Source organism: Pelophylax lessonae, assembly GCF_965119305.1.
Source record: "Pelophylax lessonae genome assembly, chromosome: 4".
Taxonomy (NCBI): domain Eukaryota; kingdom Metazoa; phylum Chordata; class Amphibia; order Anura; family Ranidae; genus Pelophylax; species Pelophylax lessonae.
The window spans coordinates 291,369,552-291,394,576 of NC_138771.1; the positions used below are offsets into that span (position 1 = coordinate 291,369,552).

Sequence of the window (25,025 nt, forward strand, 5' to 3'; positions counted from 1 at the left end):
TAAGTATAACATGCTTTTTTCTTTTAAATTTCCTTTTACAAACACTTTAACTTCCAGTTCCTTTGCATTATTTGATTTAAAACAGTTGACATAAAATATTTATCAAAGAAATAATTTTTACCCAGCCACCCCTACCACACTACAAAGCCAGCTCAAGGATCCTCACTATAGAGACAGAGCTACAGCACAACCATGACATACCCCCACTTGATGATTAGTCAAAGAAGAAAGTAGCACACTGGCGAGGCCATCCCTCTAATCAATCTGCTTGCAACTCTTGCTGGCACACATAACACTGATTGGTTTTATAGTTAAACCCCCACTTCCACTATGAAAAGTCTTACAGAAGGCAGATACAAAAGAGAGATTCCAGGGCTTATACCAATAGCATTTTTTAAAAATGTTTTGATAAATACATAACTGTATAAATCATGTTTTTTTGTATCTGTGTCACAATGTGAGAAATTTCCATTCACTTTACCTCTAGGTTATGGGTGTCAAGACAGGAAGAGAAGAGAAACAAGTCTCTATGGAACAAGTACAGCATTTAAAATTTTTATTCCTGCCTTTTATTAAAAAAAATGGCTGCAGATGGTTTAAATACTGCAAAAAAAGTGATATTTGATCACTCAACAAGGCTAACTTTTAATTTTTCATAGTGATGATATTTTGCATATTTTGTTAATTAAAGGAAAACCTATCCAAAACAGAACATGATTTGCTAAAATGCATAGTGGAATCAGCTAGTGATTTTCCCAACCAGGAGAATTTTATGCTCTTGGGGTCTCTAGCCAAGAAATCTGATATGTGACCATTGTTCCCACATTTATGGAAACCCTTGTCAGTAGTCAATAGATTTCCTGGTTTAGTCCATTGCAGTTTAGTTGTGGTCCCCTTGCTTAGCAAAGTGTCAAAAATGGGGGTGAGGATATCACTCCCCATCCAGCCTACCCTCTGCCATCAGCTCAGATATTCTCTGCTGTCTACTGCACCCTGTACTGATCCTGCTCTTCACCTTGACTACCGTCTGACCCACTCTTCTCATCTCTACTGCTCCGCTTGACCCCTTTCACTGTCAGTCAGGACTTAGTAGACACCTTCTAATGTTCTAATTCTACCCTAAAACCTTGGTAGACAATGCCAGAGAAAAGCCCAACAGGAACAATGAGATCTCTTGTAATAAGGATACACCGAAATGGCTTTCAAATTTTAGTAAGGTGCAATTTTGCAATACTGCATGTCTGTAATTGTCTTTAAACAGCTGATTACTTTTGAAATAAAAAAAAAAACTGAACTTTGCATTTATATAATTTATTTAATGCTTGCACCTCATTCCCTATTGAATAAATAAGCCATAAAAAGTCAATTATTTGTAATTGTAACCAATCCCGTAGAGAACTGCAGTACTGGAGGTATGGCAAGAGTGGTTTCATGTCTCATGTACAATAAAACAAGCTCTGAAATGTTATATTTGGGAACTTTTTTTGACAGCTAGCTTATTCATATCATCATATCCAAGCAGCTGGTATGTGATTTGGATCAATATAGCACACAGAAGAATGTTGCTGCATCTAGTTTCTTTTCAACTGACTTTATTAATACATGAAAAAGCATTATACATTCCTAACGAGCTTCCATCACACCATGAGATTCAATACATACTACTAGTATGTCAAACATTAGCTCTAGTTAATCATTTTTGTCTCCTTGTGTAATGTTGACAAAGAATAATAAGCACTTTTTTTTTTTGTTTCAATAGAGGAACTAGAAGCCTTCACAGTCAAATAAAGGGTCAGTGTGAGGCATCCAAAGTGGATTTAAAGTGAAGTTTCTTTTAATCAGATCCTCAGAGAATGAAAACCCTTCTTAGCCAGAAGAAGGGAAAAATAATTCCCTAATGCTTAGCAGCTTGGCAGAACTCCAAAATCTCAACAAAGTGACTGTGAAAGAACAATATATTCTTGCATACTAATACATTTAATTAAATGCAATCAACTCAGACATGCTTAGAGGTACATCATTCTGACATGTATCTCTCCGGAGGGAACAAATAAAGGTGCATTTTATACTTTTCTGTACAAACTATTTTATGAATATTCAGTAGACATTATAGGATATATTCAAAAATATATTTTAAAATCATTTAGAAGCAGGACTGTGTTGGCATCAACCACAAATGAGCACAGTGTGTGTGTGTGTGTATATATATATATATATATATATATATATATATACACACACACACACTCCTTGGAGTGAACACAGAACATCATATGAGGGGTGATGGATGGTCTGCACCTCATTACTGAGCGGGAGGGTTGATGGAAGACCCATACAACCATGGGGAGCGCTCGCGGGGACGGGGTATACAGGAGAAAACCAGGGGGTTGTAAGCTGCACAGAAACGTAGGAACTCAGTGAGATGTGGAGCCACATTTAGCCATTATTAAAGGGGACTGCATGTCATAGTAGTTGAGGTTGACAACAGTCCATCCAGTTCAACCTGTGTAGGTCGTAATCATCTCTCATACCCCTGAATGTTCTGATCCTTGAGATGTACGTCCAAGAGTCTTTTGAAAGCAACCATACTTCCCGCAGAAACCACCTCTTGTGGTAGAGAATTCCAAAATCCTGTAGCCCTAACACTAAAGAACCCCCTGCGTTGCCTGAGGTTAAAACGCTTCTCTAATCGCATTGTATGCCCTCGAGTCCTCATGTAACCCTTTCGACTTTATAGCTTTTTTCTATGCCGTTATGACCATTGAGGTATTTATTAATTGCTATCATGTGCCCTCTCAGGCGTCTCTTCTCCAGGGAGAATAAATCAAGCGATTGCAGACGCTCTTCATAATTAAGGTCCACCAATCCCCTAATTAGTTTAGTTGCCCTTCTCTGGACTCTCTCCAGCTCCAACACATCCCTCCTGAGGACTGGCGACCAGAACTAGACAGAATACTCCAGATGATGGCGGACCAGAGTTTTATAAAGTGGTAGGATTATAGTTTTTATCTCTAGAATACATCCCTTTTTTTATGCATGCTAATATTCTGCCGGCTTTGGCAGCTGCCGCTTGACATTGCATGCTATTGCTTAGTCTATCCTCTACCAAGACTCCTAGATCTTTCTCCATTTTTGATTCCCCCAAAGGTTTCCCCCCTAAAGTGTATTGTGCTTTTATGTTTTTAGTCCCCAAGTGCAAAACCTTACACTTCTCCACATTAAACCTCATTTGCCATGTCGTTGCCCGCTCTGTTATTTTTTCCAGGTCATTCTGTAGGATATCTGCTTCATGCCGTGCAGTTATTGCCCTGCCCAATTTTGTGTCATCTCCAAAAACTGATATAGAACTACTGATCCCATCCTCAATGCTGTTTATGAATAAATTGAACAAGGTTGGTCTCAGGACTGAGCCTTGGGGGACCCCACTTACCACCTCAGACCAGTCTGAGTATGCACGATTTATTACCACCCTTTGGACATGCCCTTTTAGTCAGTTCCGTATCCAAGAGCAAACCTTGCGGTCGATGCCTGCAGACCTTATTTTATAAATTAAGCGCCTGTGGGGAACTGTATCAAACGACTTAGCGAAATCCAGGTACACCACATCTCCCCTATCTAGCTCAAAGTTCACCTCCTCGTAGAATGTTAAGAGATTGGTTTGACAAGAATGCCCATTTGTAAACCCGTGCTGATTACTGCTGATGATGTTGTTGTCTTTAGCAAACTCTACGATATAGTCCCTTATCATCCCCTCCAGTTTACATACTATCGATGTCAGACTGACAGGCCTATAATTTCCTGGGACATGCCTCTGCCCTTTTTTGAATATCGGTATCACGTTAGCTTTCCTCCAATCCCCTGGTACATTTCCTGTCATAATACTGTCAGCAAAGATCAGGAACAGTGGCCCAGATATAGTCTAAGTTCTTTGAGAACTCTTGGATGTACGCCATCCGGGCCTGGTGATTTATTTGTGTTAATTTTATCCAGCCTTTCCCTGATTTCACCCTCTGTTAGCCATAGCGGCACGTCCTGTGTATTACTACTAACCATACAGTCATGGTCAGTGTACCCCTCCTTTTCCTGTGTAAAGACTGAGGAGAAAAAAGCGTTCAGCACGATTGCTTTTTCAGTGTCCTCTGTAACCATCCTCCCAACATCGTTAATTATGTGTGCAATATGCTCTGCCCTAATATTTTTGCTGTTGATATATTTAAAGAATTTCTTAGGGTTCTTTTTACAATCCTTCGCTATTTGGCTCTCAAAGTTGATTTTAGCCATTTTGATTTTGTATTTACTTCTCTTATTTGCCTCCTTGTATTGCTCGAAAGCCGATACTGTGCCCTCTGATTTATATTTCTTGAGGGCCATTTTTTTACCCCTAATACATTTTTTAACATTACGGTTTAGCCAGCCAGGTTTGGCTTTGTCTCTTCTAAATTTATTTCCCATAGGAATGCACTATGAGATGCATTTGTTTAATATGTTACTAAAGCGTTCCCATTTTTCCTCTGTGGTCAGTGTTCCTAGGGTTTGGTCCCAGTTTACCCTTTCCATCATTGAGCACAATTTGGGAAAGTTTGCCCTTCTGAAGTGTAGGGTTCTTATGTTCCCCTCTTGCCTTGTTATATTGTTATTTACGCTAAATGTGATCATCCTGTGATCGCTAGAGCCCAGGTTGTCCTGGACTCCTACCTTCGAGATTAGGTCTGGGTCATTAGTGATCAATAGATCCAGCACTGCATTTTCTCTAGTAGGAGAATCCACCGAGACATGTAGTTGTCCTGTAAGGTTTCCATGAAGAGACGGGCCTTCTGTGAGTGTGCAGTCCCCTCTTCCCAGTCAATGTTGGGATAACTGAAGTCCCCAATATGATGACTGATCCCAGTTTTGCCACGTTACCCAACAGTGATATAAATTTCAGCTCTACCTCCTCCCTTTGGTTGGGTGGCCTATAGCAAACCCCCATAATTACTTTTCCCTTTACTTCTTCCCTATGGAGTTCTACCCACACGGATTCTAACTCCATACTAATCCCTTCCATAATATCACTCCTCTCTATCAGCCTTACATTATTCTTGATATAGAGACATACCCCTCCCCCTCTTTTTTCTACCCTGTCCTTTCCGGTACACAGAATACCCTTGGATATTGGCCAGCCAGTCATGTGAGGGGTTGAACCAAGTTTCCGTTATTCCCACAAGGTCTATGTCCTCCTCATGTTCTAACATTTCCAACTCATCCATTTTATTAGCTAGGTTCCTGGCATTTGCCTATACCCCTCTTAGTTTTGTGGAAGTTGATAGTGAATGGTGATTATTTTTATTCCTGTCTGGTCTAAGGTTTTCCCGCACAGACCCCCCAATTGACGTTATGGAACTACTGCCGCTGCTGACTCTAATACTGCCTTCTGTCCTTTGCTCCCTCCTGACTGACTCTACTTCTGAGCCCCCCCCCCGGTCTCCTAGCTTAAAAGCCCCTCCAACTTGGTGGCCATCTTTCTCCCCAAAAGAGCTGTACCATCCCCATTAAGGTGCAGCCCATCCTTACTAAAGAGCCGGTAGCAGACTGAGAAGTTAGCCCAGTTCTCCAGAAACCCGAACCTCTCCTTCCTACACCAGTTCCTCAGCCAATTGTGAAGTTCCCTAATCTCCTTCTGCCTCTCTGGTGTGGCTCGAGGTACCGGCAGTATTTCAGAGAAAACCACCTTGGAGGTCCTATTCCTCAATCTATTCCCTAAGTCCCTGAAATCGTTCTTTAGGATCCTCCACCTTACTCTTACTTGGTCATTAGTGCCCACATGCACCATGACCGCTGGGTCATCCCCAGCCCCGCCCAATAATCTGTCTACCCGATCCGCGATGTGCCGTACTTGAGCGCCCAATAAACAACATACTGTCCAGCTACAGCGATCGTTTCGACAGATTGCCCTCTCTGTCGTCTTGATAATTGAGTCCCCCACTACCACAACCTGTCTAACCTTTCTTGAGTCTCGGCCCCCCTCCTTTTTGGAGCCGCTATCCATGTCATTGTACAGATGGATGGTGATTGCTGCAGATGTTATCCTGTTCATGTTGTTGGCCAACACAGGTGCCATATGGCCCCGCCCAGTGCACATGTGGAAAGGGGGGGGAGGGCTTGGTGCTAGCATATTCAGTATAAATTCGAGCCATGAGAATGATGGACTAGCTCTGAGGGAGGGAGCGTGTCTCCCAAAACGCGTCAGCAGTTCCAACATAGGGATATGCCCTTTTCACATCAAAGTGGACTTATTTTAAGCGATTTTTACTCTTCATGTTTCAAAATACATTTTTTAAAGGTGTCCAAGGGTAATGCTCTAGGTGCTTGCGCCTCCTTTCTTTTGTGTTTTCAGTCTTTGGAGTTTCCCGATCTGAGGAGAGCAGCACACCTATAATTCCCATTACAGTGAGCGCTTGGGTCATTCAGTTGTTTGCGGACACATATATATATATATATATATATATATATATATCATACAGTATATATATATTTATTAGTCTACCTTAAAGTGAACATGCACCAATACTATGAATACTTAAGTATTAACATTTAGAACAATAAAGCAATTTAAACAAGCCCTTATTCATCTTTGTAACTATAGGAATGTAGAGGAAAATATTTTCAAATTTCACAAAAAAGGGAATTAACTCTCAATTCTTTTTGACTTTACTTTCTATTGCTACAAAATACTTTTGGTCTGCTAGCCCTCTGTTGTGGTTTTGAAAGATGTATTACTTCACAGTACATGCAGCTAGAGAGGTCTGGGGTGGCTTTTTAAAAGCTTTTACTCCTTTAACCACTTCTTAAACACACGCTATAGCTGAAAGACGGCTACAGCACGGTCGTCCATGGATGTCGCCCTAGAACCACTAGGGTGTGCATCCGGAGCACTCTGTGATCGCTGTGTCCTTCAAACACAGCTGATCACAGATCGAGGTAAAGGTCCAATCACAGCGGCCCTTTAATATGTGATCAGCTGTGGCCAATCACAGCTGATCACATGAAAACAAACTTGTGTAACGCTCCTGAGTTTTACGTATGATGTGGATTTTCAGCTGCAGAAATATTCCACTTCAGTAGTCATGTAGAGAAACGCTGAGACACCAATCCCAACTCCCAATGACTCATCATGTGTGGAGGATCTCAATTCAGCAAGCAAATACACACACTCAATAAGATGTTTCCTAGAGTGACTTATGTATATAGTAACACAGTGATGATAGGCTGAAGAGACAGGTTGGGTAGAGATGGTAGATGACAGACACTTGAAAGGAAATGTTCTTGAAAGTAAGATAGTAGCAGATGGGATGCAGATAGGTTTAGCAATCATGTATGGTAGCAGATGACAGAGTAGCAGGTGGACATACAAGAGAGATCAACCCAGTGCAAGAACAGGTGGTAGTAGGCTCAAGAGCTAGCAATCTTAGATAATGCAGATGTAGTAATAGTCCTTAGTATGCAGAGCTAGATAGTGTAAGCTTTAGTATAAAGGTTATAGAGGTTTTCCCTGTGGGGTACTTATCACTAATAGCAATGTAGCAGAGGAGAGGTTCGGCAAGAGCGGATGATCCGGTAGCGGGATACAGGGATCAGCGCAGCGTGGTTCCGACAGCGAGGTATGCTTGCAAGCATGAGAGCTTCAAGACAGGTTAGCATCAAGGCACAAAGCAGTTTGAACGAACACATGTGAGTGAGAGCCGGCGATCTAAATAGCCATCCAGTCCGGCGCTCAGTGATGACAGCATCAGTCTTAAAGGTGTATGCGCACCTTACCAAAAGAGAATGGTGGGGCGCATACACTTATGAAAGAGTAATTAGGGTACCCAAAGGTACCAGAACATTACAGTACCCCCCCCTTAAGGCCGGCTCCTGAAGGCCTCTGGAGCTGGTTTGTCTGGGTACTTCGCATGAAAATTGCAGATTAATCTAGAGGCATGTATGTCAGAGGTGTTTAGCCAGGTGTCGTCTTGGGGCCCATAGTTCTTCCATCGAACCAAGTACTGAAGTCTTCCTCTGTGGATACGAGAATCCAGAATCTCTTTTATCTCGTATTCTTCTCCACCTTCAACTTGTACAGGAGGAGGAGGTGGGATAGTAGGCCTTATTCCTTGGTCAGGAACATGGGGCTTCAGTAGCGACACATGGAAAATGGGATGTATTTTGAGGTCTATTGGCAATGTAAGCTGTACTGCAGCTTTTCCAATAAGTTTCTTGATTGGGAAAGGTCCCAAGAACAGAGGTCCAAGCTTTTTGCTAGGGATTTTCAGTCTTAAATTTTTTGTTGAGAGCCAAACGAGGTCCCCGATAGCGTACTGAGGAGAAGGTCTTCTGCGAAGATCATAGTACTTCTTTTGTTGACTATGAGCGTGTGCAATGGCAGTATTAAGCAAACCCAGAGAGTCCTTTATTTGGGTAAGATAGTCTGAAGCTACTGGGTTATTTGAAGGAAAGATGCGTGGTGGAAGAATAGAGGGATGAAACCCATAGTTCAAGTAGAACGGACTCTGCTTGGTCGTACTGTGGGTTGCGTTGTTGTAGGCAAATTCTGCCAGAGGGAGAAGATCCACCCAATCATCCTGTTGGTAAGAAGTGTAACAACGTAAATATTGCTCGATGCATTGGTTGACTCCCAACTCCCAATGACTCTTTCAGTCTGTCCGTTGGTCTGCGGATGGTAAGGAGAAGTGAGCTTCCGCTCGATCCGTAGTATGTGACATAGTTCTTGCCAGAACTTGGAAATAAATTGTGATCCACGGTCAGACAGAAGAGTTTTTGGGATACCATATAACTTAAAGACATGTTTCATCAGGAGTTCTGCCGTTTGTTTGGACGAAGGTAGTCTGCGAATAGCAATGAAATGTGCCATTTTTGTCAGATGGTCCACTGACACTAAGATGGTATTAAATCCTTTGGAAGGAGGCAATTCCACTATAAAGTCCAAGGACACAACTTCCCATGGAGTTTGGGGTATTGGTAGACTGCATAGTAGACCGGATGGTCTCGTAGTGTCAATTTTGGAGCTGGCACAGACATTGCATGAAGAGACGAATTTTTGTATAGATGTTTTCATGTCAGACCACCAGAATTGCCTGGTAATCAGATTAAGAGTCTTTGTCAGTCTAATTACCTGCTGCGACAGAGCCTGATTGCCTTCTTTTAATTCAGCAAGTGCGTGTATTAACGCAGTTACTTGCTGTTTTAATTGTGTCATCTGAGTGGTTATTTCTGCTGAATCCATTTGTGGTTCGTTCAATCTGTAACGCTCCTGCGTTTTACGTATGATGTGGATTTTCAGCTGCAGAAATATTCCACTTCAGTAGTCATGTAGAGAAACGCTGAGACACCAATCCCAACTCCCAATGACTCATCATGTGTGGAGGATCTCAATTCAGCAAGCAAATACACACACTCAATAAGATGTTTCCTAGAGTGACTTATGTATATAGTAACACAGTGATGATAGGCTGAAGAGACAGGTTGGGTAGAGATGGTAGATGACAGACACTTGAAAGGAAATGTTCTTGAAAGTAAGATAGTAGCAGATGGGATGCAGATAGGTTTAGCAATCATGTATGGTAGCAGATGACAGAGTAGCAGGTGGACATACAAGAGAGATCAACCCAGTGCAAGAACAGGTGGTAGTAGGCTCAAGAGCTAGCAATCTTAGATAATGCAGATGTAGTAATAGTTCTTAGTATGCAGAGCTAGATAGTGTAAGCTTTAGTATAAAGGTTATAGAGGTTTCCCCTGTGGGGTACTTATCACTAATAGCAATGTAGCAGAGGAGAGGTTCGGCAAGAGCGGATGATCCGGTAGCGGGATACAGGGATCAGCGCAGCGTGGTTCCGACAGCGAGGTATGCTTGCAAGCATGAGAGCTTCAAGACAGGTTAGCATCAAGGCACAAAGCAGTTTGAACGAACACATGTGAGTGAGAGCCGGCGATCTAAATAGCCATCCAGTCCGGCGCTCAGTGATGACAGCATCAGTCTTAAAGGTGTATGCGCACCTTACCAAAAGAGAATGGTGGGGCGCATACACTTATGAAAGAGTAATTAGGGTACCCAAAGGTACCAGAACATTACAACTTGCTGGTTATTGGCATTCCTTTCCTCACACGCTATCACAACATGGGGAAGAGAAGAGCCGGTAACCGGCAAGTATGACAGGGCACCATTGACACAGATAATCTGGGCACTGGTCATGAGTCTCCTGATGATCAGCGCAGCCCCAACAGTGCCAATCAGTGCTACCTTCAGTGCCCATCAGTTTTCGCCTATCAGTGACTCCTCATCAGTGCAGCCTATTAGTGCCCATTGGTGCAGCCTATCAGTGCCCATTGGTGCAGTCTCATCAGTGCACATCAGTGAAGAAAAAATACTTATTTACAACATTTTATAACAGAAACCAAGCAAAACTTTTTGTTTTTTCAAAATTTGCTTTCATTTGTTTAGCAAAAAATAAAAACCCAGTGGTGATTAATTACCACCAAAAGAAATCTCTATTTGTGTGAAAAAAATTACAAAAATTTAATTTGGGTGCAGTGTTGCATGTCCATGCAATTGTCATTGGAAGTGCGACAGCTCTGATAGCTAAAAATCGGCCTGGGCAGGAAGGGGGTGAAAGTACACGGTATTACAGTGGTTAATGTCCATAGTCTGGACACAAGTGTAATTTAAAGCCCAAGTCTACATTTTTGACAATGTTTTATGTTATACCCATATTTGAATGTAACCTGACCATCTGCCACTACAGCAGAGGTACTCGTAGATCTAGACTAAGCAAAGGTGCAGTGACATCACTACACTTGGAGTCCAAATATTAGTTCCTCCAGACCCAAAATGGTAGGTCCGTACCTCGGTCCAAACCTAGGGCTAGGGGAACAGTCTGCAGGTTCCAGTGCAAAAAAATTAAAAAGATTTAAAAATGCACATTTTTCTTTCTTTTTTTTTCCAATATAAAGCTTTATTGAAAAATACGTATACAAACATAAGCTTCACAACAGTAGTACACATTGAAGCAAACTGGTACAGGTTGTATGCATGTTATGGTGGAAATCAGATTCACCAACAGTTTAGTCAGAAATAAGTATGTAATAACAATGCAGTGGAACCAATTTCCAGAGAAATCAAGGTTTTAAACGTAATCAGGAGCTGAAGGCCAAAGGCCGAAGCCCGCAGCAGCTGTCAGCCGCTGCTGCGGGCCTCGGCCTTCAGCTCCTGATTACGTTTTCTTTTCTCAATTTGGGTGCAAGTTTTACTTCTTTCCAAAAAGGTGGACTATGTGAAGTTCATTTTGCAGTCTGCTGTCGTTAGCGAACATTAGGTTACACAAAAAATATGTGTGTATAAGTAACAATGTCTTACCAGCCTGTCATATTGAAGTCTCTGTATAGCATCATCTTGCCCAGCTCCTTGCGTTGCACTCTTCTTGGAAATTCTAAATGTGTGAACTCATTACCCAGCAGGTGAGGCTGCAGAAAAGCCTAGAATTAAAGAAGAAAACACTTGAACTCTTTGTAAGTGAAATGAATACAATATACAAGTAAATTATAAACAGCTAATGGATTTTCTTCTAGCTAGTTGTTGCAGAATATGAAACAGATAAAACGTAACAATGAACCCCAGCCACACCCAATTTTTTTTATATTTTTCTGTGGCAAATTAAATCATGCACCCAACACTTTATATCTCTGGGAATATAGTGTCAAAATATTTCCACAAGAGTTCCCAAATTAATTCAGTTGCTGCAGACTTAAAAACGACTGGTCACACTTAAAGCGGAGTTCCACCCAAAAGTGGAACTTCCGCTTTAGGTAGTGCTAACCCCCTGACATGCCACATTTGGCATGTGATTTTTTTTTGGGTGGGGGGGGGAACGGGTACCTAGTTTTGACAGATACCCGCTCCCACTTCCGCTCGGAGCGCCGCGGCGCCCTGAGCGGAAGTTCTCCTCTCCCCCTCCCTCCCTGCAATCTTCTGGGACATGTCAGAGGTCCCAGAAGATTGCTGGCCAATCACGACGCGTAGCGCAACTCGCGCATGCGCAGTGTGTACCCGGCTGTGAAGCCGCAAACTGTCACAGCCGGGTGCCCACACCAGTGATGCCGGCGCCAGAGAGCAGAGAGGGAGAAGAGCGAGGCTTCGGGCGGCCACATTGCTGGACCGTTGGACAGGTGAGTGTGTTAGGCTGGAACTCCGCTTTAACCAATGGCCAATTGAAAATATTGAAAATGTAGGGAAAAATAGGGGGGAAACTATTTGTAATAAAGTGACACTTTTGGTAAGTCCTTGCAGGACAGCACATAAGAAGGGAGAAGCTCAATGTTGGAACCTATGGGAAGTGGTCAGATGTTTCAATTCATCGGTTAGAGCAGACACTAATTGGTACTTGCATGTCCCCTTATTCTCTAGGAACATTTACCTATTAAGTGCACCAATTTGGGGTTCTTTAAGTCCCGGTTCACACATATGCAATGTGAGAACCCTGCAAATCCACTGCGGGTTCCTGCATCACACTCAACTCGCAGGCAGTTCAGACTGCCATAAGCAAATCACTGGGGGTGTCAATACAAAGTTAACGACACCCCTAGATCAGTTCGCATATCACAGTGCGAACTGTCAGTTCGGACATGAATCGGATCGCATAGGTGTGAACACCCATGCAATCTGATTCTGGTGCAGACCCAAAAAAGGGTCCTGTGCGAATTTGGTCCGAATGCGATGCAAATTCATGTGCATTGCAGACATTGCATGTGATTTGCAGAGCAGTGCGCTGCGAATCACATGCGATGTCTGTCATCGCATACGTGTGAACTGACTCTTAGTGAGTTCACAAAGAAAGGAACCTGCCAGCTTCATATTATGTAACATGACAGGTTTCTGTAAAAGGTTCCTGCTCTGCAATACTGAGCATATGCAATTTAGTGTAAGCAAATAAATACACTTTCCGGCCAAACACAAATTCCTAACGTTTTTTTGGTCATTGCCTGCCAAAATATTAAAACCTATCCAAACATCAAGCCATTTTATTTTTTCAACAACTGTTTGGCAATATTGCAGAAATTGCAGTGCCAATATCTTTATACAGCACAAGTTCTGTTGGCAACAGCCATCAGGCAATTTTGTGCAATTACACTGAGACACCAGATAAATACATGAGATCTTAGAGTTGGATGCACCTTAAAAGTGAGGGTTTAAAACTGTAAAGAGGTACTTAAAATATTAATATATCCTAAGGTGTGATACTATGAAATTGAGACACCCCAAAAATAAAACAGCTGACTACGACCCTTTGTATGGCAGGGAGCCCAATTCGAAAATCCCCACTGTCTATACTTTACCAATGTGTCGGTGACCATAGGAGATCTGCAGCTACTCCAGCTAAGATCGTCACAAAATAACTTATTTTGTGGGTGAAGGCAGCCAAAAAAGTTTGTAGGGTGAACTGTTATATGTTTAACAATTCTACTCTGCTGGATTTGATCAAAAAAGAACAGGAAATTGAGAAAACAAAAAAAGAACACAAGAAAGAACATGATAGAGGCAGCCATCCGTGGCACCTGCAGGATGTTTATCCTGTAAAAATGTTGGAATTAGAGTCAATGAAATGCTGTTAGATATGCAACCAAAAGCTATCTGTTCCATAAAAGATGAAGAAGTGATTCAGCTACTTTGAAGATTGAAATGGGAAATAGGGCAATGTTCTAATTATGGGGGTTTTCAATAAGTCTAATATTGATTGGGCTAATGGAGCAGCACACTCAAAGGCCTATGATTCCTGAAACTGAATGCAGGACAATTTCATGGGTCAGATATTGGAAGCCCATACTGGAAAACAATTCTCTGTTGGATGTATTCATTTCAAACAGCACTGAGCTCATTACAGATGTGCAAATTAGAGACAATTTGAGTAATAGTCAGAATAGTATAATTTCGCAGGTATAAAAATGTGCATTTATTATTTTTTTTATTAGGAGCCTATAAAGCACTGTAATGCAGGGCTCTTTCAGACTCTGTGTGTAAGCTGTCTGCTCATACAGCAGGCAGTTACACAATGACAGGAAGCCTCAATGAACTATCTAGAGCAGGGCTTCCCAAACTTTTTTGGGCCGAGACCCATTTCTGAATACAGTTATTTTTCGGGACCCACTTGCTTGTAATGGAATATTGTAAAGCGCTACAGAATTTGTTGGCGCTATATAAATGCAAATATTAATAATAATAATGCATATTTTAAAGGGTGGGGATGTTAAATTAAAAATATAAATTTACTTTTGAATACACTTAATATTTAACTAAATATAAGGTTATATGGCACTCATCCTCCTTAATCTCCCAGCAGTCCACAGTGAAGGTGAAGCCCCTGTTTGCCCTCTCCAGGGCCCAGCACACCTCACCCAGAGTCTCCATGATGAGGAGCTCTATGCTGGTCTTGGTGTCCTGGCTCTTCTCCTTCAGATCCTCTACTGGGGTCACAGAAGCTGCCATGAACTCCTGACACCGCCAGGCCACCCAGGGCCGGCCTTAGGTGATCAGGCGCCCTGTGCGAGCTAATCCCGTGGCGCCCACCCCCCCGCGCGCATTTTCTTGCACCTTTTTTGCACTTTATTTGACTTTTCTTTTTTATGATCACTAATAACTTAGCCCCCCTTACATCAGAGCCCCCCTTACATCAGAGACCCCCCCACACAGAGCCCCCTTTACATCAGAGACCCCCACACAGAGCCCCCTTTACATCAGAGACCCCCCACACAAAGCCCCCCCCCACACAGAGCCCCCCATCACATCAGAGACCCCCACACAGAGCCCCCTTACATCAGAGACCCCACACACAGAGCCCCCTCACATCAGAGACCCCAGACACAAAGCCCCCCTCACATCAGAGACCCCCGACACAAAGCCCCCCTCACATCAGAGACCCCCCACACAAAGCCCCCCTCACATCAGAGACCCCCCACACAAAGCCCCCCTCACATCAGAGACCCACCACACAAAGCCCCCCTCACATCAGAGACCCCCCACACAAAGCCCCCTTACATCAGACCCCCCCCTCCCCACAGAGCCCCCCACATCAGAGAGCCCCCCGCACATCAGATACCTCCCACACAAAGCCCCCCTAACATCAGAGACCCCCTACACACACACACAAAGCCCCCCTAACATCAGAGACCCCCTACACACACACAAAGCCCCCCTAACATCAGAGACCCCCTACACACACACAAAGCCCCCCTCACAGAGACCCCTGACACAAAGCCCCCCTCACATCAGAGACCCCCACACAAATCCCCCCTCACATCAGAGACCCCCCCACACAAAGCCCCCCTCACATCAGAGACCCCCCACACAAAGCCCCCTTACATCAGACCCCCCCCTCCCCACGGACCCCCCACATCAGAGAGCCCCCTGCACATCAGAGACCTCCCACACAAAGCCCCCCTAACTTTAGAGACCCCCTACACACACACATACACACACAAAGCCCCCCTAACATCAGAGACCCCCTACACACACACACAAAGCCCCCCTAACATCAGAGACCCCCTACACACACACATACACAAAGCCCCCCTAACATCAGAGACCCCCTACACACACACACAAAGCCCCCCTCACATCAGAGACCCCCCACAAAAAGCCCCCCTTACATCAGACCCCCCTCCCCACGGAGCCCCCCACATCAGAGAGCCCCCCTTACATCACAGACCCCCACACATAGCCCCCCTCACACAGAGCCCCCCCTTACATCACAGACCCCCCCCCTTACATTTTCTGAAGGAGAGAGATGTCACTTACTTTAAGTTGTCTGCAGCTTTTTTTTTCTTTAAAACTTCCCGCCCACACATCTCCGGGAGTGTGGGTGGGAGGAGGAGGAGAAGGGGCGGGGCGAGGAGGAGCTGACGATCTCTCCTCCCTCCCTGCACTGACGCCAGAGGAGAGATCATCAGCTCCTCCTCGCCCCGCCCCTTCTCCTCCTCCCGCCCGCCCACACTCCCGGGGATGTGTGGGCAGGAAGTCAGCGTGGATTCCGTGGAAGGATCGGAGGCTGAGCTGTGTGAGAGATACACAGCTCGCCTCACTGCAGCAATAGGTGATGGAGGCACGGCTGCACAGCGGGAGGTAAGCGGCGGCCGCGGCCTGTGTTGACCCTGTCCAGGCCGCAGTCGCCGCTCACCTCCCACTGTGCGGCCTGAATCGCCTGATCTTCTGCGAGCTGTGATGGCCGCACGGTGCCCTTGTTGCCCATGGCGCCCTGTGCGGACCCCAAAGGCCGGCCCTGAGGCCACCTGGTCCTCCTATGACACCAAGGCTGCTGTCTCTGTCCGCTATAGCTGAGAGAATCCCGCCGCCAGTCTAGCCACCACCGCTGCTGCCAGCAGGACCAAGGAGCTGGCTCTGCACCCCCATAAACATATCCTACATAACAGCCCACATACATACTCACTGATGCAAGTATCCTCCTCGTGGGAAATGCAGACCAGCCTCCATAAACTGCATGGGCGGGGTCCTGAATCCATCGCGATTTGACTCCTCTGGCTCTCTCTAATTTGCGCGGGCTCGCACAGCACAATTTAAGCAGGCCCGCTCTCAGTGATTTCCGGCTCATCGCGACCCACTCAAACGCAGCTCGCGACGCACCAGTGGGTCCCGACCCACAGTTTGGGAACTCCTGATCTAGAGAGCTCAACAGTGCCTTCGTAGTTCATTGAGAAATACAAGCCACAAAGGCTATTGGTACTTGTAGTATGCCAGAAGTAACATGAAAGGTATGAAAGGTTAACTTATCCTTTAAAGTAGAAGTCCACCTAACACTAAAATCTCTAAATCTACAGGCATCCACGATCTAAGACTAGTCCTGTAAAGAAGAAAATCGGTATACATACAGTCAGGTCCATAAATATTGGGACATCGACACAATTCTAATCTTTTTGGCTCTATACACCACCACAATGGATTTGAAATGAAACAAAGAAGATGTGCTTTAAACACAGACTTTCAGCTTTAATTTGAGGGTATTTACATCCAAATCACATGAAAGGTGTAGGAATTACAACAGTTTGTATATGTGCCTCCCACTTTTTAAGGGACCAAAAGTAATGGGACAATTGGCTGCTCAGCTGTTCCATACCCAGGTGTTTTATTCCCTCATTATCCCATTTACATGGAGCAGATAAAACGTCCAGAGTTTATTTCAAGTGTGCTATTTGCATTTGGAATCTGTTGCTGTCAACTCTTAATATGAGATCCAAAGAGCTGTCACTATCAGTGAAGCAAGCCATCATTAGGCTGAAAAAAACAAAACAAACCCATCAGAGAGATAGAAAAAACATTAGGTGTGGCCAAATCAACTGTTTGGAACATCCTTAAAAAGAAAAAAACGCACCGTGAGCTCAGCAACACCAAAAGACCCGGAAGACCACAGAAAACAATTGTGGTGGATGACCGAATAATTCTTTCCCTGGTGAAGAAAACACCTTTCACAACAGTTGGCCAGATCAAGAACACTCTCCAGGAGGTAGGTGTATGTGTGTTAAAGTCAACAAGCAAGAGAAGACTTCACCAGAGTGAATACAGAGGGTTCACCACAAGATGTAAACCATTGATGATCCTCAAAAACAGGAAGGCCAGATTAGAGTTTGCCAAACAACATCTAAAAAAGCCTTCACAGTTCTGGAACAACATCCTATGGACAGAGGAGACTAAGATCCACTTGTACCAGAGTGATGGGAAGAGAAGAGTATGGAGAAGGAAAGGAACTGCTCATGATCCAAAGCATACCACCTCATCAGTGAAGCATGGTGGCAGTGTCATGGCGTGGGCATGTATGGTTGCCAATGGAACTGGTTCTCTTGTATTTATTGATGATGTGACTGCTGACAAAAGCAGCAGGATGAATTCTGAAGTGTTTCGGGCAATATTATCTGCTCATATTCAGCCAAATGCTTCAGAACTCATTGGACGGCACTTCACAGTGCAGATGGACAATGACCTGAAGCATACTGCGAAAGCAACCAAAGAGTTTTTTAAGGGAAAGAAGTGGAATGTTATGCAATGGCCAAGTCAATCACCTGACCTGAATCCGATTGAGCATGCATTTCACTTGCTGAAGACAAAACTGAAGGGAAAATGCCCCAAGAACAAGCAGGAACTGAAGACAGTTGCAGTAGAGGACTGGCAGAGCATCACCAGGGATGAAACCCAGCATCTGGTGATGTCTATGCGTTCCAGACTTCAGGCTGTAATTGACTGCAAAGGATTTGCAACCAAGTATTAAAAAGTGAAAGTTTGATTTAGGATTGTAAATCTGTCCCATTACTTTTGGTCTCTTAAAAAGTGGGAGGCACATATACAAACTGTTGTAATTCCTGCACCGTTCACCTGATTTGGATGTAAATACCCTCAAATTAAAGCTGAAAATCTGCAGTTAAAGGACATCTTTTTTGTTTCATTTCAAATCCATTGTGGTGGTGTATAGAGCCAAAAAGATTAGAATTGTGTCGATGTCCCAATATTTATGGACCTGACAGTACCTTTTTTTGAAGCCGCTTTCAGTCCAGGCTCCAGTGGCGGAAGCTCTGCAGAGGAGACAGCTGACAATGGCTGGGAAATAATTGGGAAGTGATGTCACCCATAAAGTTACTATGGGGATTCCATTGTCGGCTGCCTTCTCTGCACCCGCCTCCACAGTGAAGCTGCCACTGACAGCTCAGCGTGGGGCTGGACTAGAGTGGCTTCAAAAAAGGCATATATAGTGATTTCTTCTTTACAGGGCTAGATAGGTTAGTCCTAGATCGTGGATGTAGATTTAGAGGTTTTAGTTTCAATGTGGACCTTTATTTTCAGTTATAGGGAAGAAAGGGATGTTGGTATGAGAAGTAGTTTAAATAAAAAAGCTAACTTCACTAAGCTGTGCTCTTTACTTCATAATATGTAATGGACAACAAAATATAAGAAAAAAATTAAAACCCATGTGGCTCAATTCTATTGTACATATTCAAAAATTCTAAATAAATATGTTAAGAAACTGCTGGCTTTAAAAAAAATATGCTGTAAAAAGAGCAATCAGAGTAGCTAAAATAGAATATAAAAACATATTGCTACAGTTAACCAAAAAAAAAAAAAAAATGTTGTACACAGATGCCCAAGCAAGCGCCTTTAGCAGAGCCCAGCGCCCAAGAACACATTACAGACCAGCCCCTCTTCTTCTCAGTGGGGTCCAGTTACAGCTTGGCAATGCCAATGTTTATCAAATCCTCAAAGCAGAAAAATGAGCTCCGCACTAAAAGCAAAAGGATCTGTTAAAAATGGAAGAAAAGATCCACATACTTGCTTCTTAAACATTTCATTTACAAAAAGGGTCTATTGATGTTAAAGAAATTGCTCGAACATGAACAGAAAACTTTTTACAGGAATGTGTCCAGAGAGTAGTGATCAATAGCTCATTCTCTAAATGGACTAAGGGTTCTGTCTTTGCCCAATGCGGTTTCACTTCTTTTTTAAAGACATTGAGGTTGGAATTAAGAATTTAATTTCCTTGTTTGCTGATGATATCAAATTATGCAGGGAAATAAATTTAGCACAAGATGAATTATCGTTACAGGAAGACCTAGATAAAATAGGAAGGGGCAGCTACATGGCAGAAAAGGTTCAATACTGAAAAATGTTAAGCAATGTACTTGAGAATTAAAAATATGCATACAACATACTTTTTGGGAGGAGATCATCTGGGTGAATCTGTGGTTAAAAAGGATTTGGGGTTCTTGTACATTAGATCACACCCCTTGCATAAGGATGTTATGCCAATCTGCAGCTAACAAAGCAGAACACTCTCTTGAATTAAAAAAGGCCATATATTCAAGAGATAAATCCATAATTCTCCCCCTTTAAAAAACACTAGTTCAGCCTCATCATCGTTTCGGATGCATTAACTGAAGAATTTCATTTCGGATTCATTCATTAAGTGAATCGATTCATTTTCAGAATTTGTTTAATATCTTCAGCATTAATTGGGTTTCATTTAGAATAGCTAGTTGTTAATTATCAGGCGGCCGCCGTGTCCCTAACAACCATGACTCATCTGTTCTTTAACAAGGGGGCCCCAAGATCCCCCCCCCCCCACTGGATTAGTATGAGATACATAGTTAATAAAAAGAATAACACAGATTTTGACAAGTCCTTTATTAAACAATTTTAAAAAAGCACGTCCCCCCGATGTAAATCCAGTGATCATGATGAACACCGACCTGCTTGAAAGAGAAACAAAAAACCCTGCCACCTGCCAAACAGGACTGGTCCTGTCCAAAATTGCCAAATGACAGGGAAACATGGGGGCGGGGTGACCAAGTGACATCACTGGGTGACCCCGCCCCATGTTTACTGATCATTTGGCCAGTGTCACTCAACAGGACTGGTTGTGTTTGGTGGGCTTTTTTTTTAGGTTTTTTTGTGCAGGTCGGTGTTTATAGTGATTGACGTTGGATTTCCATCTTGGGACTTTTCGATTGGACAAAAATGGATGTAAATGGACAAATGGTCTGTTTTTGCATGAAAAAATGGCTCCAGGACTCAAGTGGTTAAGGACTCTAGCTGGAGAATGTAAAAAAGGATTAAAAACTGATGTAAACTTCATCTGTTTATTCTTTGAAAAAAACATGACTGAATTGGTGAAGTGAACGGTCCCCGCATGTATGAAAGGGGCCTTAGAAAGTTAAAGCTCACCTTTTTCAATGTGAGATGTGAACACCATGCAGCATCTCCATTTAAGAAAGTATGTGGATCAGAAAAAAAAAATGTTTTGTACATTTGTTGGACAACTATCTGACCTTGTGAATTAAAAACCGGATTGTCTGTTCATGCCGGTCTTACCACAATGCAACACATTAGGAATACTATAAAGGCTGAAAGGTAAAAAGGACTCACAAAAAAAATGGTCCACTGCTAATGCAGAGGACTTGATGAGCAACACTTACTATGCTTCAGGCACTGTAATGAAAAGAGCTATTTAATAGAGCTATTCATTCCCTATCTACTGGACAATGTCATGTACCGTACTTCATTAGGCTTTCTGTTGACTCTTGAGGATTACATTTAGGTTATTCACACATGCATCATGCTCTGTGTGATCTGGAGACTTTTAATGTTTGTGACGCCAATCTAGATACGTGTAGTTATTGTTTTACTATGTACTGCTATAATTCATTATGTATATATCTTTTAAAAGTGATGTCATTAAGATTCTACTCAGTCAACTGATCACAGCTATTGTTTGATGCAATGGATTATTTTACAAAATTATTGTAAATAATAAAATATATAGAACATTTTTGCCTATTTTCATAAAAATGGAAGGGTTGCAATAAGGCAAAACCAGTTTGCAGAAATGTAAAAGTCTTAAGATTGAAACATGCCTCTAGGACAGGAGTATTGAATTACAATTCAGCGAGGGTCGGTCAGTAAAATTTTCTTTTAGCAGAGGTCTGAATATCATGTCGGTACCGTTGTGCATTTTCACGTGCGCCAAACGGCATGTTGCTGCAGTACCATGCGGTGCAATTTTTTAAAAAAGGTAAAGGACTTCTTTCTCTGTGTTTCTTGCAGGTGGTGAAGCCCATGACATGTGCACCTCATGCACATGCACAGATCTTAACCCATTAATGCATCCTCAGTCCCCACTGCACATCACAGTCCTTTTCCCCTTCGCATCAAGATCCCCTCTTGATGAGTGTCCTCAGATCCCCCTTTACAACATCCCCCTCCACCCCTTTCACAGTAGTGTTCTCATACTTCCTTGACATCAACCCCCATAAACAGTATTGTCCTTTGCCCCTATTTACATGATTCCTCATTCCAATTCTCAGCTTATCCCCCCCGCCCCCATTCCAGTCCTTAGCTAGCTCCCGCCACATTCCAGTCCTCAGCTAGCTCCCGCCACATTCCAGTCCTCAGCTAGCTCCCGCCACATTCCAGTCCTCAGCTAGCTCCCCCCCCCCCACATTCCAGTCCTCAGCTAGCTTCCCCCCCACATTCCAGTCCTCAGCTCGCTCCCCCCACATTCCAGTCCTCAGCTTCCCCCACCATTCCAGATCTCAGTCCCTCCACATTCCAGTCCCCCGTCCCCCCACATTCCAGTCCTCAGTTCCCCCACATTTCAGTCCTCTGCTTTCCCCACATTTCAGTCCGCAGCTTCCCCACATTCCAGTCCTCAGCTCCTCCACATTCCAGTCCTCAACACTGCAATCCTCGGCATCTCCCCCCTGCCCTCATTCAGTCTTCAGCCCTGTTTAACTTCACCCCCCTCACTGTCCTACATTACACAGACAGATCGGAGGGAGATATGCTGTGCTGTCTGGATGGAGGCAGGAGTTACAAGATAGTGATTGGCTGCCAGGACTGCCCTTCATCCTAGCAGCCAATCACCTGCTTTTTAACCTCGGGCAGCTCCATCCTCCATTCAGAACTGTCCTGCCTCCTGCTGTTGGCTCCGTTAGGATTACAGGCGGTCCGAATGGGAGAGCGATGCAGTCCGCCATTTAGTGATGCTTGCTCTAGGAGTCCAAAACATGCCCAAATGCAAAAAAAAAAAAAAAAAAATATAATAATAAAAAAATGAAAGTAAAGATATCCGTCCATGCTTCTGATCATTACAGACCATACAAATGTATTGCCTTTCCCCAATGTGTAAACTTTTTCACTACCTGTTCTGTGAGATAATCTATTCTACTAGAGAAAAGACAGAATAACTGGACAGGTTATGGTGAGAAGGGACAAAATCAATGTAAAGCCTTCTTACAACAGAAAGAACAACCCCAAATCCAAAAAAGTTTGGATACTGTGTAGAACCTACATAAAACAGAATGCAACGATTTCCAGATCTCAATAATCCATATTTTATTTACAATAGAAAACATATCAAATGTTTAAACTGAGAAAATATACCATTTTAAGAAAAAAAAAAAAAGACTATTTTGAAACTGAAGGCAGCAACACATCTTAAAAAGTTGGGTCGGGCCCATGCTTACCATGGTGTAGCATCCCCTCTTCTTTTAACACTGTAAAATTCTGAGAACTGGGAAGACCAGTTGCTAGTATTTTTGGAGAGGAATGTTGTCCCATTCTTGTCTGTTATAGGATTCTAACTGCCCAATAGTCCAGGGTCATCTTTGTCCGTTGTTTCAAGATGCAGCAAATATTTTTAATTGGTGAAAGGTCCAGGCTGCAAGCAGGCCAGTTAAGTACCCAAACTCATCTACTATGAAGCCATGCTGTTGTAATAGATGCACTAAGTGGTGTAGGATTGTCTCACTGGATTATGCATGGCCTTCCCTGAAAAAGACATCATCTGGATAGAATGGGCAGGATGCACATCTAGAAAGGCATCATATGCTAAAACCTGGATATATCTTTTAGCATTGATGGTGCTTTTCCAGATGTGCAAGCTGCCCTTTCCATATGCACTAATGCTCCCCCCATACCATTAGAAATTCAGGCTTTTGAACCGAGCACTGATAAGACAGAAGGTCCCTCCCCTCTTTAGTCAGGAGGACATAATGCCCATGGTTGCCAAAAAGAATGTCAAATTTTGATTTGTTTGACCAAAGAACAGTGTTCCACTTTGCAATAAACCTTTTTAAATGAGCCTTGGCCCAGAGAAGGCAGTGGTGTTTCTGGATCATCTTCAGCTATGGTTTCTTCTTTGCATGATATAGCTTTACCCTAAATTTTTGGATAGCATGGCGAACTGTACTCACAAACAGTGATTTCTTGAAGTATTCCTGAGCCCGTATAGTGATGTCCATCACAGAATCAATGTTTTTAATGCAGTGCCGTCTGAGGGGCCGAAGATCACCGGCATCCAATATTGTGTTTCGGCCTTGGCACAGGGTTTTCTTTGGCTTTTTGGAGTCTTTTGATATTACGCACTTTAGATGACGATATACTTAAAGTCTTTGCAATTTTACATTGAGTAACTTTTTTTTAACTGTTTGACAATTTTTAGATGTAGTTTTTCTTACAGACTACTGAACCCTTGCCAATCTTTACTTCTGAGACACTCTGACTCCATAAGATGCTCTTTTTATACCCAAGCATGTAACTGACATGTTGCCAATTAACCTAATTAGTTGCAAAATGTTCTTCCATCTCTCCCTTGTTAGTACTAAGTTTGCTAGCTTTTTGTTGCCCTATCCCAACTTTTTTTAAATGCCACCAATTTAAAAATTACCCTATTTTTTTTCTTATAAATGTAAATTTTCTCATTTAAAACATTTGATGTGTTTCTATCCTCTTTTGTGAATAAAACATAAGTTTGTAAGATCTGCAAATCATTGCATTCTGTTTTTATGTAGACCTTTACACAGCATCCCCATTTTTTGGGTATTGAGATTGTATTCATGTATTTCAATTGTCATATAGCCCAAAAATAAAATAATTATTTTACATTTGAGAACAGTGGGTAGAGTCGCGCAAACCACTGGTTTACACCCCATTGGCCAGATTCACATCCAAGTACCACTGGTATATAGTGCAAATAGCAGAAAATTACAGAGACATTTCTTCCAAACTGCATGCAGCTGCTTCAGGGTATTTGGCCTATGTGACATGTGAATAGCTTCTGCTTAACCACTTCCATACTGGGCCATAGTAAAATTACGCTGGCAAGAAGGGCTCCTCGATCCGGACGGACGTCATATGACGTCCGCCAGCTTTCGCCGCTACTGCGCGCCGATCAGGGATTAGGCTCGTCCCTTGGACTGAGCCCATCCCCAATCAAGGTAAACAGCCAATGAAACTGGCTGTTTACCACGTGATCGGCTGTGTCCAATCACAGCCGGTCACAGAATGTCAACAGAGAACACGGTAACTAGCTGTCACTGGTCACTGATCCTGTGTGAGGAGGAGATTGCGGTAACAGCTAGTTACCGACTACAGTGCACCCCAAAACACACTGATTGCCCCCCCCAATAAAGAGACCTGTAACTAACCCATCAAAGTACCTGTCACTAGC

At 43.2% G+C, this 25,025-nt stretch overlaps 1 protein-coding gene across 1 annotated transcript in view; it reads right to left on the reverse strand.

Annotated features, from left to right (window-relative positions):
- Window positions 1–25,025, reverse strand: part of PPM1H (protein phosphatase, Mg2+/Mn2+ dependent 1H) — a 289,277-nt gene that overhangs the window by 40,936 nt on the left and 223,316 nt on the right. The window contains exon 6 of the mRNA XM_082256727.1: window positions 11,387–11,505. Within this exon, the coding sequence (XP_082112853.1) occupies window positions 11,387–11,505 (119 nt within the window). The remainder of the gene's footprint in view (window positions 1–11,386; window positions 11,506–25,025) is intronic.